The sequence below is a fragment of the Kockiozyma suomiensis genome (genome assembly GCF_038497685.1).
Source record: "Kockiozyma suomiensis strain NRRL Y-17356 unplaced genomic scaffold V2V93scaffold_2, whole genome shotgun sequence".
Taxonomy (NCBI): domain Eukaryota; kingdom Fungi; phylum Ascomycota; class Lipomycetes; order Lipomycetales; family Lipomycetaceae; genus Kockiozyma; species Kockiozyma suomiensis.
In genome coordinates this window covers 152,972-166,616 of record NW_027117665.1, presented here as the reverse complement: position 1 = coordinate 166,616, position 13,645 = coordinate 152,972, and the positions used below count along the sequence as shown (strand labels likewise).

Genomic DNA, 13,645 nt, shown 5'->3' with positions numbered 1-13,645 from the left:
TATCGTTCGTTATTGAAAAAAAAATGTCACTGTAGATAGAGTAGGAGACTGATACTGGCTGTTCCGAGTCGGCTGCTTCCCAAAACAGTGAAAAGACCCGTAAATCAATCTGGCTACCCAATTGTGTTCTATTATTATTCCTGTCTGAATTCTTGCTTTATTTATGTGGTATTAATTGTTTATTGACCTTTGATATCTTTCCGTGGACAAGAGTGCTCTTATGATGTCATCTTTAGTCTTCGATAGTAGAAAGTTCGACTATCGGCGCAGATAATGCTATTCAAAGTCCGTAATGCGAGCAAAGAAAAATCGTTGATTGCTCGAGTAATATGTTATCAATAATAATAATTTGCTAAATGGCTTGATAAACACCACAAGGGCAAGAAAGCTTTGCAGATCATTCATGTCAATTCCACGTATCTCGGACTTTAGTTGTTCCGCTTGACAGACCGGTAAGTGGCACTTGTGCTCGTACTACAACATCATCAACTCTACAGCAGTAAATCTTTTGTAGTGGTCATACATCTATTCATTGAATTTGAAATGGAGAATCAGAATGATGATAAAAAGTTAAGCACTATTACAAATGTTTTAGTATTTTTTTGTAATGTTAAATGCGGGGGATCATCTAAAACTTTAAATATTTAAGTAACCATTATTTTTCCTAGATCTACAATTTGAAAGAAGGATACTTTTTTTTAATTACTAAGTCGAATATCTCTCAATTAGGTATCCTATTTATTAACAGTCCCTTGAGTTGGATTGTTGAAATAGATCAAGTACGACAGATTACATAAGTGTTAAGGTAAAAATCATGTGCGAATTTAACCTCGGCATCGCGAATCGCCACTATAAAAGACCACATATAACCTTTCTCCATACATATCTCTCAGAAACGGCTCGATATTCTTATATTCATTCATCACTTACTAGACTCTTATTTATACATATACAGATAATTATAAAGAATGGCTGACGATCCTCTATTTTCGCCAATTACCGTCGGCCCGTACACATTGAATCACCGCATCGTAATGCCTCCACTCACTAGATTCCGCGCCTCAGACAATGGCGTGCCAATTACTGAGCTCATGGTTCAGTATTACGCTGAGCGCTCTCTAGTCCCCGGAACACTTATCATAGCCGAAGCAACCGACGTCAATGCTCTCGGCGGAGGCTTCGATAACGTGCCGGGAATTTATACAGAGGAACAGGTTAAGGCATGGCAGCATGTCACTAAAGCAGTCCATGATCGTGAATGCGTGATTTTTCTTCAGCTATGGGCTATTGGTCGTACTAATCCCGGGAAAAAGCAGCCAGATGTTATTTCGGCTGGAGATATTGCCATGAAAGACGGCAAAAAGCCACGCGCATTATCTCATGATGAAGTCAAGATGATGGAGCAAGCATTTGGCAAGGCAGCTGCCAATGCAGTCAGAGCTGGCTTTGACGGTATCGAGATTCACGGTGCTCATGGATACCTTGTTGATCAATTCTCTCAACAAGTCTCTAACAATCGAACCGACGAGTACGGTGGCTCTATCGAAAATCGAGCAAGATTCGCTCTGAATGTAGTTAAGAGCTGCGCAGATGCTATTGGTCAAGAGAAAGTCGCAATCAGATTATCGCCATTCGCGCGAGTCTATAGCGTCGGATGGGATGATCCTTATCCTCAGTACTCGTACATCATCAATCAAATGAAAGCGCGCCACCCAAAACTCGCGTACTTGCATGTTGTCGAACCACGAGTTAATGGCACCGTCGACCGTACATTGGAAGCCGGTGAGACTTCTGATATATATAAAGCCCTTTGGCCAGGGGTATACATCGCTGCAGGAGGATTTATGCCGGACACAGCTAGAGAGTACGTGCGTACGCACGAAAATTCTATGGTGGCATTTGGTAGACGGTATATCTCGAATCCAGATCTAGTTGCTAGAGTGAAGGAGAAATTGCCTTTTGTGCCGTATAATAGAAAGACCTTTTACTTAAATAAGGCTAGAGAAGGATATTTAGGCTATACTTATGCTCCTGAATTGAAAGGGACTTATTACTAAGTGTTGTACATAGACTGTTATTATATATTTGATAACAATATAAATCTGAAACACCCAAATAAGTTGCTTTTTTATAATATATCGAATAGATACTGTTTTTATCCAAGTAGCAATTATTGCTCCCTAATAATTCATACGCGTTTATAACCCTAATCCGTACCTCTGCCATCGTCTATCGCGTCCTCAGTCTAGACACTCCGCGCGTATTTAAGACCTGCGAATTCTCGCAAATATGGCTTCAGCGGAAAGCAGTTCAGAAGACGAGGGCGGTAATTACGGAATGTCTTCTACTGAGCTAGGAGACCCACTTTACCTACGCGATAGTGAAATCACGCAACTCACCAATCTCGCAGCAGCACTTTCGAGTGACCACGACTCACTCGCGAAAAACATAGCCGCTGTCCGAAATTATATCACTGAAGCTTCGCTCAATAGAGCAGAGAACAAGTCAGAATCGGCGGTATTTGATCAGACATTTCGGAAATTGATTGATCTGGAAATCATTCTAAAGTCAAGTAGAGACGCGATGGAACGCGTCACGCTCGTTCGAGATAATCAGATTTCTGAACCAGATAAAGTGTTTACAGATACATTAGTAAATCTCAGAAGGAATAGAGATGCGAAATCTGATCAGGAAAAGTATCTACACAATGAAGCTTATGTGAGTTTCCGAAACAATATATGGGAGACATTGTACGAAGATGAAGCAGTGCCAGAGCCGAAAAATTGGTTCGACCAAGAAACAGGAGCATCAAAATTGCTGTCAGAAATATACACAGAGCTTAATAATGGTAACGATGACGAAGAAATTTTTGTTGCGCGAGAAACGCGCTCGTTGCGGTGTCCAATTACTTTACAACTCTTCGTCGACCCAGTCACATCAACCAAATGTCCTCATTCATTTTCATCACAGGCAATCATGTCACTTCTAAATAGACCAAGATCGCGAGGAAATGTGGAGTGCCCCGTCGCTGGATGTAACAAAATTTTACGCAAGACTGATTTGAAAGCCGATCCAGCTTTAGCAAAGAAGGTGGAAAGGCATATGGCGAAGCTGGCAGAGGAAGAACAAGATGAGGAGGTTGATGAGATTTGAGGAAGATTTGATCAGTTCAGTCGAACTAGTTGGAGTTCTGGTATTACGAATTACATGTACAATAGAGATTATCTGCTTTGATGCGTCTCAAGCCTGAGAGAAGATATATCCATTTTATGTCCCAACAACACTAGAATGCCCATAATAACTCTGCATCAATTTTTTACAGGCACTTATATTTCTGCTAGTTATTATTATTATTCTCCAAATATTTAAGGTCAGGATTATTGACCGGAATCCATGCTGAGCCGCACAGTCGCTCAATCTAGCAATACTTAGAATACCCAACCAAACTTCTACGCGTACATTGAGGCACGCGCGTATATTTCAAACTAGTTTTGGTTGTATTTACTTGTAATTTACCTATTATTTATCGTAAACCGTATTAATCCATAGTAAACAGTTAATATAAATCAGCTGCAATGTTTGGCAAGTGGGAATGAATAAGAATCGAATATCGGACTAATTTATCTTCGACTGTCCAGTGGTGGCTTGTATTTGCAAAACCCTACGCGGGGACCCTAAGACTCTCACTGTCTTTCTCTGATACCATACAGCAAATCTTCGAGGACGAAGAGATATGATTGCAGCTCCGTTTCTTGTGTCTGCTCCAGGCAAGACTATTATATTTGGAGAGCATGCTGCTGTTTACGGAAAGGTAAGTCCTTACAGCACTGTTGTTCGACAGAGAAGGAGAGAAAATGGCAGTGGTAGTAACATGTACTTTATAGCCAGCTATTGCTGCCGCGATCTCGTTACGAACTTATATGCTTGTCTCTCAGCACCATTCAGACCTGACAGATACAGTTACACTTGAATTTCCTGATGTGAACCTCCAATGTTCATGGAAAATCGCAAGTCTCCCTTGGGATGCCGTTCCTGAACCCGCTCCCGACGCGCCAAACCCCCCATCTGAACTTCACGAGTCTCTTGTTGAAGCTATTCAGGGTCCGTTAACTGGGATCACTGGGTTTCCTCAGCGCAGCTCAGCATTGACTTTCTTATATATTTACATGAGTCTATTGAAAGGAAAAGAACTACAAGGCATGACCTTCAGTGTGCGAAGTACGCTGCCAATTGGCGCCGGTCTAGGTTCATCCGCCTCTGTCTCGGTCTGTATAGCGACTGCAATTTGCTTGTTATCAGGAACAGTTACCGTCCCATCATCTATTTTAACAGAGCATTCGAATGGGAATGGAGCCAGCGCAGATTTACAAGCGATTGAGAGAATTGACGCATGGGCGTTCCTTGGAGAACGTTGCATTCATGGAAATCCATCAGGAATCGACAATGCATGTTCAACTCGCGGTGGAGCAGTTATGTTTCAACGTATGTCAAAGGGAAATCCTAATGTTCTAAAGTCTATGCGAGATTTCCCTAGTTTGCGTTTGCTGCTGATTGACTCGAAGCAGCCGCGCCGGACAGCAGTACAAGTTGCAAATGTTGCTACATTAGTCCAAAGTTATCCGCAAATTACCGGACCTATCATGGATGGAATTCATTCACTTACAGACGAAGCCTACCGTCTTCTATGTCTACCTACTGACCAATGCGATGTTTCATGGGCGGGTAAATTGAGAGAGTTAGTTAGAGTAAACCATGGACTACTTGTAGCTTTGGGCGTCAGCCATCCGAAGCTTGAGATTATCCGAGCCGCCGCCGATGAACTTGAAATTGGTGAGACAAAACTAACCGGCGCAGGAGGCGGCGGCTGTGCAATTACACTCGTCGAAGATAAAGTACCCGAATCCAAAATATCAGAATTACGCGCCAAACTCAGTGTTCATGGATTCGAAGTCTACGAGACTCGTTTAGGTGGCAATGGAGCTGGTTGCCTGTTACCCACCAATACTGATAAAGCAGAATGGGAGAAATGGGAAGATAAGTTATTCTCATTACATCATATGCTTGCTCTAGAGAATAGAGAGCATGTCGAAGAGACTGTCGGAGTTGAGACTGTTGATGGGTGGGCGTTTTGGTGATTGATTCTAGCCGAAATTTGCTGCGCTGTATGTATAAAGCCCTAATTTCTAATTGCTAACTTTGCACTTTTCCCAAGCTGTATGCCTAGTCCTGTTATGTGTATAGTATATTGATTCAAGCTAGACAAATCCTTATTGATTAAATAATAAAATATAAACCGAAAACTCCTTATGTGAAAATCTAGTCAGATTAAAAAGCGCCAAGTATTTTAGCTGTCGCTTGACTCTTTCTATGATTCCAATAATTCTCTCTCACAGTGTCATACTTCTCAGCAAGCAATGTCCAAGCAAGCGATGCCTTTGGAATATCTTGTTTCTCAGCATATATGTCTGCTAGAACTTCAAGTGATCTCGCGGATGTGATGTCTAGGTCCTGGGTTTTGAAGCCTGATGAAGGATTGGAAAGAGTTAAACAGAATGATTCCAAATCAGAAAGCGGTCTGCCGGATTTTTTCATGACGCTGAATGATAGTTGGTAAAAATTGGTTTTCAAATATATAAAAAAACTTACCCTGTAAGATAATTCCATGCGCTTGTGTTTTGAGGAGCCTTCAGGATAGCCGCCTTTGTAAATCTACTGACTGTTAGTAGTTATCTCTATCCTACAAAGAGAATTTGACATACTCAATTTCATCAGAGACCACTTCATCAGATGGCACCTCTTTTCTGCCAAAAATTGCGAAAAAGCGATGATTCCAAGCGGAGTTATTCCTCACATCTTGTTCAATCATTATGGTCGTATACGGTACTTCTGTAGCCCACAGATCAAATCTCCTAACAAGCCATTGCCGATATGACCAGACATGATAGTTCTTGGTATCGATTTCAAGCATTACTTCAATAAATGGCAGCTCACGGATTGGGTTATCTAGTTTGTTGACTATTACTTCGCGATGATTCCTTGTAGAGTTTTATTAGTATCGGAATATGACAGGAGTAACTGTTTATACAAACACACCAGATTTGATAGTTTTTCGGGAATTTCTGACCAACAAATTCCACCCAGACAAGTTCCTGCTCCAAATCCTTGTCTAAAGCAAAAAGGATACGCGTTCGATATTGCCTGAATTTCGAAATCAATATCAGATACTTTTAAATAGCTATATAAGCATGCAAAGACCATACCACACCGTATAATGAGCAGCGTTCATCAAAATTACATCTTCAGTCAATTTTAACGATCTTTCAGAGAATTCTTCGATTTTCATGACTGCGCGAAGATATTCCATTGCAATCCGATAATCGTCATCGTAAGCAATCGGCGCGATGGCATCATTACCACCGTCGTTTTGTGGAATCGGAGTAATATCGTCCCAAGAGAACTCTTCAATATAAGACATTCTTTGATTAATAACTATTTCAAGTCAATTATAGACGGAATATACAAAGCATTGAAACAAGGATCAAAAGGATAGACAGAGAATGCAGGATTTGTAGTAGTATTGTTCGTCGTCGAGCAATCTATTTTTTTGAGTCAACCCTGAGCCATAAAAAGGCCACAATTCACTGCCACGTGCGGCTGAGCCATGTGTCGCGATACCACGAAATACAAACGATAGAAAAGCATTTTTATATGGTAGAGTGTTTTGGAGAATAAGCTAGACTTCTAGATTCTGTCATTACAATTGACATTATAGAGCTATTTTTATAGAACTCAATATATTACATTCTGAATAATAATGGCCTCTGCTATCCCTGGTCCGCGGGAACTTCCCGAGTCTCGATACGATCTTTCTACATATTGGGGCCGAGTGAAGCACAGCGCCGGAATATCGGACCCTCGGTGCGTCTTGCGACCTTTATATTTACCTTTTATTCTTGTCTAATAACTTTTGTAGAATGCTGTTAAATACAAAGAAAGACATTGAAGAGTCAAAGTCTCTAGTATCTGCTTATAAGAATGGCAAAATACCCAATATGACACCTGAATTGTGGCATGCAAAGCTGGTGCTTGACTCGACAATTCATCCTGGTGAGATATTATATCATCTCGGGAATCTTATTTTTGTGTTGTTAACGAGGTGAACAGATACTGGAGAGCCTGTGATGCTGCCTTTTAGAATGTCGTCTTATGTGCTTTCTAATTTGGTGGTTACTGTGGGCATGCTTACTCCAAACTTGGGCGTAAGACAATCTTGGCTTTTGGATATGCAAAATTAATACTAACCGATAGATTATTAGACTGCCGGAACATTGTTTTGGCAAATTGCCAATCAATCGTTAAACGTGGCCATCAACACTGCGAACAGCAACAAATCGCACCCATTATCGCCTGCGCAATTGGCGACCTCCTATGCTCTTGCTGTCAGCGCCTCGTGTGGAGTTGCTCTTGGTCTCAACTCCATTGTTCCGCGACTCCGCTTTCTGTCCGCTAATTCTCGACTTATTCTGGGGCGTCTGGTGCCGTTTGCGGCCGTGGTGTCTGCCGGTATTGTAAATGTCTTTTTGATGCGAGGAGAAGAGATTAGAAAGGGAATCACGGTTTATGATGTAGATAGTAGTGAATCTCTAGGAAATTCACAAACGGCGGCTGTATATGCTGTTGGCGAGACGGCACTTTCGCGTATTATCAACGCGGCGCCGATTATGGCTTTTCCGCCATTGATCCTAGTTCGACTGCAAAAGAAGTTCAAGATGAACAAACGAGTCGAGACAGTTACCAATCTGGGCTTGATCCTGGCTACGTCATTTGTTGCCCTGCCGTTGGCGTTGGGAGTGTTTCCTCAGCGGAGAGTAGTGGAGAGTAAACGATTGGAGAGTAGGTTTTCGGAGATGAAGAATTCAAAAGGAGAGTCTGTTAAGCAAGTGTGGTTTAATAGAGGACAGTGATGATGTAAATATTTTTTTTTAAAGATATATGTACGTATTGTTGTATATCTAATTATTTGGATTACTTGATTACGTATACTAACAACAAAGCTAGTGTAGGCTTTATTTTTATAGAAGAGTCCAACCACTCCTCACTCATTGTGTCTTCGTATTCGTCTGTATATTATTGTTAATTGATTATAATTCTGGCTAAAATTACAGCTTCTTGGACTTGTTTCTTTCAATTTCGAGCATGCTGTTATGTTCCGGACAAGAATAGAGTCGCACTCGTGTTCAAGCATCTACTGCCAACAAACACGATTACTGATCAACAATCTGAGTAATAAGCGAAACCACGTTTGCAGCTAGTGGAATATTCTCGTTAACAGCAATATTCTCAATGTTCCAGGTATTTCCGCCCGTAGCAGTTCTCGGGTAATGAAGCTTTCGTGTAGCCTTTTCCTGCACAGACATTGGACTGATCTTCCCTTTAATGATTATTCATCCTTCCGGTAGTCCACTTTCGGATAAGTCTCCTCGCATTTCTCATCATTACCATGAATTTTCGCTATTGTCACAGCTTTGATTCATCAGCATTCAATCAATTCGCTTACACCATGCCTCTTATGCAATCGTCTGCCTGAGTGCCGCCCTGCCTTTGAATGGTGACTGACGTCAGGCAGCACTGGTTGTGCCTCAAGTCTTGAAATATAAATTGACGAATGCCCGGTCGTAGTTTCCTCTTCATCCAGCTTCATAGCTTCTTTTTATATTGAAGAATACTCTTGAAAACTTGTTAATAACTTCAGCAACATTACAAATGTCTCCTCAGAAAGTCCTTCTTACTGGTGCCACTGGCTACATTGGCGGCGAGATCTTGGCTCACTTGACCGCTTTTAACTCTCCTGAAAAGAAAGTCTACATCACGGCCTTTGTTCGCAAGCAGGGCGACGCCGACAAACTAAAAGCCGCTTATCCTGGCCAGTTCATGACCGTCGTCGGTACCGATGGATACACCGATCCCGCATTCATTTCTGCTGTTACCGACGCTGATATCATTATCCACGTGGGTAATGCCGCTGATGATCCGGTTTCTGCTGATGCTATTTCTACCAACATCAAAGACGGTGCTCTTTTGATTCATACCTCCGGATCTTATGTCTTGACTGATTTCTCCAAAATTGACGTTCTCGATTCTACAAAGATTGATGATCTTGCAGACATCAAGAAGATCAACTCTTTGCCTGCCCAGCAGCCTCACCGAGATATTGACATCAAGATTCTTGACATCCACAAGAACAGACCAAAGGTGAACACCGTCATTGTCTGCCCTCCTCTCATCTACGGTTCTTCTAAGAGTGTCGGGCACAAGGTGTCTATTCAGACTCCACTTTTGATCAAGATTGCTGCAATCGCAAAGTCCAACAAGGTTTTTGGAACCGGAAATGCTGTCTGGAGTAACATTCACGTCTCTGACCTTGCAGAGCTTTATGTCACCATCTTGGCCGCTTACCTGGCCGATCCTTCCAAAGTAGCCGTTAATGAGAATGGATACTACTTTGCTGCTAGCGGCCAACATCGCTGGGGTGACCTCATCGGTGCTCTTGATGCTCCACTCGTCAAGTACGGAGTCATTGGCAAGGACCAGACCTCCAAGGCCAATACTCCAGAGGAGAATAAGTGGACTGCCGACACATTCACTATTCTTGGTGAGAAGTCAGGATATGTTTTTGATCTATTTAGAAGCAACTCAATCACTGAGCCTACTCGCGCGAAGAAGCTTGGCTGGAAGGCTACAGAGGCGGATCTTTTTTCGACTTTGGATTCCGCGGTCAAGGCGTTTTCCGAAGGATTAGAGTAAAAAATGTTTTGAGTTTGTGATTTGAAATGTGGATATTTTCTATTTTTTATTTTTTTATTTTAGCAGAGATCTGAAAACAATATAATTAATAAAATTTACTCGTATTTTCATTCAAGTAAACTAATCTAATATATATACTGTGCTTAGTCATACATTAAAAGCAGCATTCACAAGCCCTACTCCTAAATATTGTCTACATGTCTGGGTGATTGTACATCCATATAGTCGGTCAATTTGTTACACTCAAGACACTAAGTCTCTGTGGAGACTAATTTATTGCTTGTAAATACATCTTATTTATGACAAACCGGTCTACATACTATGGCGACGACTCATGCCGCGCCAAAGAGCGACGATGATCTCTACAGGCAAGGATCACAGTACAGAATTTGGTCTTTTAGCCGGGCGGATCTGCTTGAAATTCGACGATCAATTAATCAGAATGCCGCAGAGCGATTACAGCATGAGCACCAGATTACAAGGGCCGATTCTGAGTACAAGATTGAGTATTTGAGCGTGCAGGATGAGTATGACATGTTACTGCACTATTGTGTAAAAGTGCAGGATGCTGCTACCGTGTACAAATTGCCTTCTCATATAAAGGTTTGTATGCTTTTTTGCTTTCTAATTCAACAATTTCTGACTGTGATCTGTTAGGCAACTGCTATCCAATATTTGAAAAGATTTTATCTGAAGTATAGTCTCATGGAGTTTCATCCGCGGAATATAATGTGCGTTGGAAATGTTCGGTGATTGCGTGTTTAGTATTTAATTCTGACCATCTGATATTATGCTTTTCCAGGTACACCTGCCTTTTCCTTGCCACGAAATCTGAAAACCATTTTATCTCCATAGAAAATTTTGTCCAGCCTTTGCAAAGAGTATCAAAGCAAGCCATTATCGATCTTGAATTTATCGTCGCCCAAGCTCTCTCGTTTACTCTCCTTGTCCATCATGCATTCAATCCGATTCACGGCTACTTTCTTGACTTGCAATCAATATTTCCCAATAAAATTAACGAGATAGGCTCAGCTCATGATCAAGCGCGAAAGTATGCTAACGATAGTCTATTTTCTGATGCCGCATTTTTATACACACCGCCGCAAATTGCGCTGGCTGCGCTGATGATGGCTAATGAAAAATTGATAGATGAATATATGGAAGCAAAATTCGGGGCCAATGTTTATTTACTGAAGCAATTAAAAGCCACCAATGTGAAAATCAAAGAATATATAATTGAAGGACCGAAGGCAAAGATCTCAAAAGAGCGAGCGCTGGCGCTCGAACGAAAACTATTTATTTGTCGAAATCCAGAGAAGGCGAAGAAGAGAACTACTGGCGGAGAGGGATCAATGACAGACGATAGTAGCGCTGAACCTGCGGCGAAGAGAGTAAAATCTGAACTGATTTCGGATTCAGATATTGCAATGGCAGGTGCATAAGAGTATCGGCTATTACTGGGCGATCTTTGTTGTTGCTGCCATAGAGTTTAATGTTTTTTTCTTCCTTTATGTTAATGGTTATGAGTCTGTATAATATTTTGCTGGTAGTAAGGTAATACACGTTTTTTGCGCACAGTGCAATTCCTACGATAGAAGCGCAAGTTGATGATTCTACTCTACACACATCATGCTACTTGATGTAACAAAATCTCCATTTTTTGCTTAGGGAATCATCTACTCTTCAAATGATTTGAATGATTTGTATAACTAGTTTCATACTCTTTCAGTAATGAAGTGCAGAATTAGAGTAAAGTGACTTAATCACAGATTACATAATATTGTGACTAAGGTGATCGCGGTGCTGAACCAAGCCTCCTCGAGGCGGCCACGCAGTAGTCTCTGGTCATCCAGCTATCGTCGCTCATCATTTAGCCTTCTACCGTCGCAATTGCTCTGACGTGATTTGATAGTAGCAATGTCGCATCTTACTACGCCGGCAGTTGTCATGGGTATGTTTTTGATTTGTATTTTTTATTGCGAGTGAGCGGCCGGATGGTTGCGGGACCTATCTCCTGCGGTTGCCCCGGGTCGCTTTCTAAATTCACGATCTTTAACTAACTTGTTGTTTGTTTGCGCGCAGACAAGTATGCATCCGAACTGATAATCAACTATATTACTCAGTTGCGATTGGATTATAATTATAAATTTGGTGCAAGATATAACTAACAGGTAACTTCTTAGTGGTACCGGTCTGACAAAGCTCGGCTTTGCTGGTAACGATTCGCCATCATTCATCTTTCCAACTGCTATTGCTACCCGAACCACCGGCGCCGCTTCTGGTCGTCCTCCTCCTGCTGCAAAGCCAGCGTTCCTTTCCGGTCCGGGTGGAAATTCCTCGTCAAGCGGTGGAAACCTGGCTTCTAAACGGGGAACTGAAGATTTGGATTTTTATATTGGTCATGAGGCTATTGATGTTTCCAACACACCAGGTATGTATCTTGAAACTGAATTTGGTAGTTTGAATTGTAGATGAGCTAACATTGTGTAGGATACGGACTAAACTACCCAATCCGCCATGGTCAGATCGAGAATTGGGATCTTATGGAGCGCTTCTGGGAGAACTCCATCTTCAAATACCTTCGCTGTGAGCCTGAAGACCATTACTTTTTGCTAACCGAGCCTCCTCTCAATCCTCCCGAGAACCGCGAGATGACGGCCGAGATTATGTTTGAAACGTTCAACTGTGCCGGCCTATATATTGCTGTACAGGCTGTGCTTGCGCTTGCTGCGTCTTGGACTTCTAGCAAAGTCCAGGATCGATCGTTGACCGGTACCGTCATTGATAGTGGTGATGGTGTGACACACGTTATTCCGGTCGCAGAGGGATATGTTATTGCTTCGGCTATCAAGAACATCCCAATTGCCGGAAGAGACATTACCTACTTTGTACAGAGTCTTCTCAGAGACAGAAACGAGAAGGACTCAAGCTTGAGAACAGCGGAGAAGATCAAGGAAGAGTACTGTTATGTGTGCCCGGATATCGTCAAAGAATTTAACAGATTTGATCGGGAACCCGAGCGCTTCCAGAAATATCTTGTGGACCAAGGACTCGGCCGTAAAGTGTCGGTCGACGTTGGCTATGAGCGGTTCTTGGCTCCTGAAATTTTCTTTAATCCTGAGATTGCTAGTTCCGACTTTCTAACCCCACTTCCTGAAGTCGTTGATACTGTCATTCAGGCGACTCCTATCGATGTTCGCCGTGGATTGTATAAGAACATTGTGCTTTCTGGAGGTTCAACCATGTTCCGCGATTTCGGCCGAAGACTGCAACGTGATATCAAGCACCTCGTCGATACGCGCATCCACCGGAGCGAGGAACTCAGTGGCGCCAGATCGGGAGGTCTTGATGTGCAGGTTATCAGTCATAAGAAGCAGAGAAACGCGGTTTGGTTTGGTGGATCACTGCTTGCGCAGACTGTAAGTTTTTTATTTATTAACATTAGTCACTGAGATTTCTTTTCTAATCGATGGTTTTTCTTTTTCTAGGCTGAATTTAAGGGATACTGCCACACGAAGAAGGACTACGACGAATATGGACCCGGTATTGTCCGGCAATTTTCTCTGTTCAACGTGCCTTAGATTATAAGAACAGGCTAGGATGATGATGAGGCATTGCATGTATGTATGATCAGCGAGAGTTCATGTCCTGATATTGTGCATCTAAGCTATAAAAAATTTGAAACATGCGCAGAGGGTTGAATGTATTGTATTGTTGTGTATCCTTTGAATAGAAAAACTGGACAAACTAGTCAAATACACTATTGTAGAAGAGAGCGGCTGTCAAAAAGGTTATCGGATATTAAAGTTTGACTGCTTCATTATGCCAGAAACGCGTTCCC

The 13,645-nt window shown here is 42.0% G+C and overlaps 8 protein-coding genes across 8 annotated transcripts; 7 read left to right on the top strand and 1 right to left on the bottom strand.

Moving 5' to 3' along the window:
- The first annotated feature begins 709 nt into the window (after positions 1–709).
- Positions 710–2,294, top strand: V2V93DRAFT_363743 (uncharacterized protein). Its single transcript, XM_066908681.1, has one exon. The coding sequence runs from the start codon at positions 969–971 to the stop codon at positions 2,055–2,057; it is 1,089 nt and encodes a 362-aa protein (XP_066767727.1). The 5' UTR covers positions 710–968; the 3' UTR covers positions 2,058–2,294.
- V2V93DRAFT_363742 (zinc-finger of the MIZ type in Nse subunit-domain-containing protein) lies at positions 2,246–3,370 on the top strand. Its single transcript, XM_066908680.1, has one exon. The coding sequence runs from the start codon at positions 2,290–2,292 to the stop codon at positions 3,151–3,153; it is 864 nt and encodes a 287-aa protein (XP_066767726.1). The 5' UTR covers positions 2,246–2,289; the 3' UTR covers positions 3,154–3,370.
- A 181-nt stretch (positions 3,371–3,551) lies between these two features.
- V2V93DRAFT_363741 (ribosomal protein S5 domain 2-type protein) lies at positions 3,552–5,301 on the top strand. The gene is made up of 2 exons (XM_066908679.1): positions 3,552–3,811; positions 3,885–5,301. The coding sequence occupies exons 1-2, from the start codon at positions 3,734–3,736 to the stop codon at positions 5,133–5,135; spliced, it is 1,329 nt and encodes a 442-aa protein (XP_066767725.1). The 5' UTR covers positions 3,552–3,733; the 3' UTR covers positions 5,136–5,301.
- Positions 5,220–6,584, bottom strand: V2V93DRAFT_363739 (uncharacterized protein). Its single transcript, XM_066908678.1, has 5 exons — positions 6,261–6,584; positions 6,094–6,198; positions 5,760–6,035; positions 5,647–5,709; positions 5,220–5,596 (listed from the first exon to the last, which is right to left on the bottom strand). The coding sequence occupies exons 1-5, from the start codon at positions 6,473–6,475 to the stop codon at positions 5,326–5,328; spliced, it is 930 nt and encodes a 309-aa protein (XP_066767724.1). The 5' UTR covers positions 6,476–6,584; the 3' UTR covers positions 5,220–5,325.
- On the top strand, positions 6,580–8,352 carry V2V93DRAFT_363736 (Tricarboxylate/iron carrier). Its single transcript, XM_066908677.1, has 5 exons — positions 6,580–6,918; positions 6,974–7,107; positions 7,165–7,259; positions 7,317–7,994; positions 8,059–8,352. The coding sequence occupies exons 1-4, from the start codon at positions 6,815–6,817 to the stop codon at positions 7,962–7,964; spliced, it is 981 nt and encodes a 326-aa protein (XP_066767723.1). The 5' UTR covers positions 6,580–6,814; the 3' UTR covers positions 7,965–7,994; positions 8,059–8,352.
- Positions 8,353–8,611: 259 nt separating this feature from the next.
- On the top strand, positions 8,612–9,906 carry V2V93DRAFT_110320 (uncharacterized protein). The gene has a single exon (XM_066906748.1). It carries the CDS (start codon positions 8,764–8,766, stop codon positions 9,802–9,804), a length of 1,041 nt encoding a protein of 346 aa, XP_066767722.1. The 5' UTR covers positions 8,612–8,763; the 3' UTR covers positions 9,805–9,906.
- Positions 9,907–9,935: 29 nt separating this feature from the next.
- Positions 9,936–11,414, top strand: V2V93DRAFT_363731 (cyclin-like protein). Its single transcript, XM_066908676.1, has 3 exons — positions 9,936–10,407; positions 10,462–10,535; positions 10,607–11,414. Exons 1-3 carry the CDS (start codon positions 10,126–10,128, stop codon positions 11,244–11,246), a joined length of 996 nt encoding a protein of 331 aa, XP_066767721.1. The 5' UTR covers positions 9,936–10,125; the 3' UTR covers positions 11,247–11,414.
- Positions 11,415–11,655: 241 nt separating this feature from the next.
- V2V93DRAFT_363730 (actin family) lies at positions 11,656–13,554 on the top strand. The gene is made up of 4 exons (XM_066908675.1): positions 11,656–11,759; positions 11,988–12,235; positions 12,295–13,223; positions 13,293–13,554. The coding sequence occupies exons 1-4, from the start codon at positions 11,722–11,724 to the stop codon at positions 13,383–13,385; spliced, it is 1,308 nt and encodes a 435-aa protein (XP_066767720.1). The 5' UTR covers positions 11,656–11,721; the 3' UTR covers positions 13,386–13,554.
- Positions 13,555–13,645: the final 91 nt, after the last annotated feature.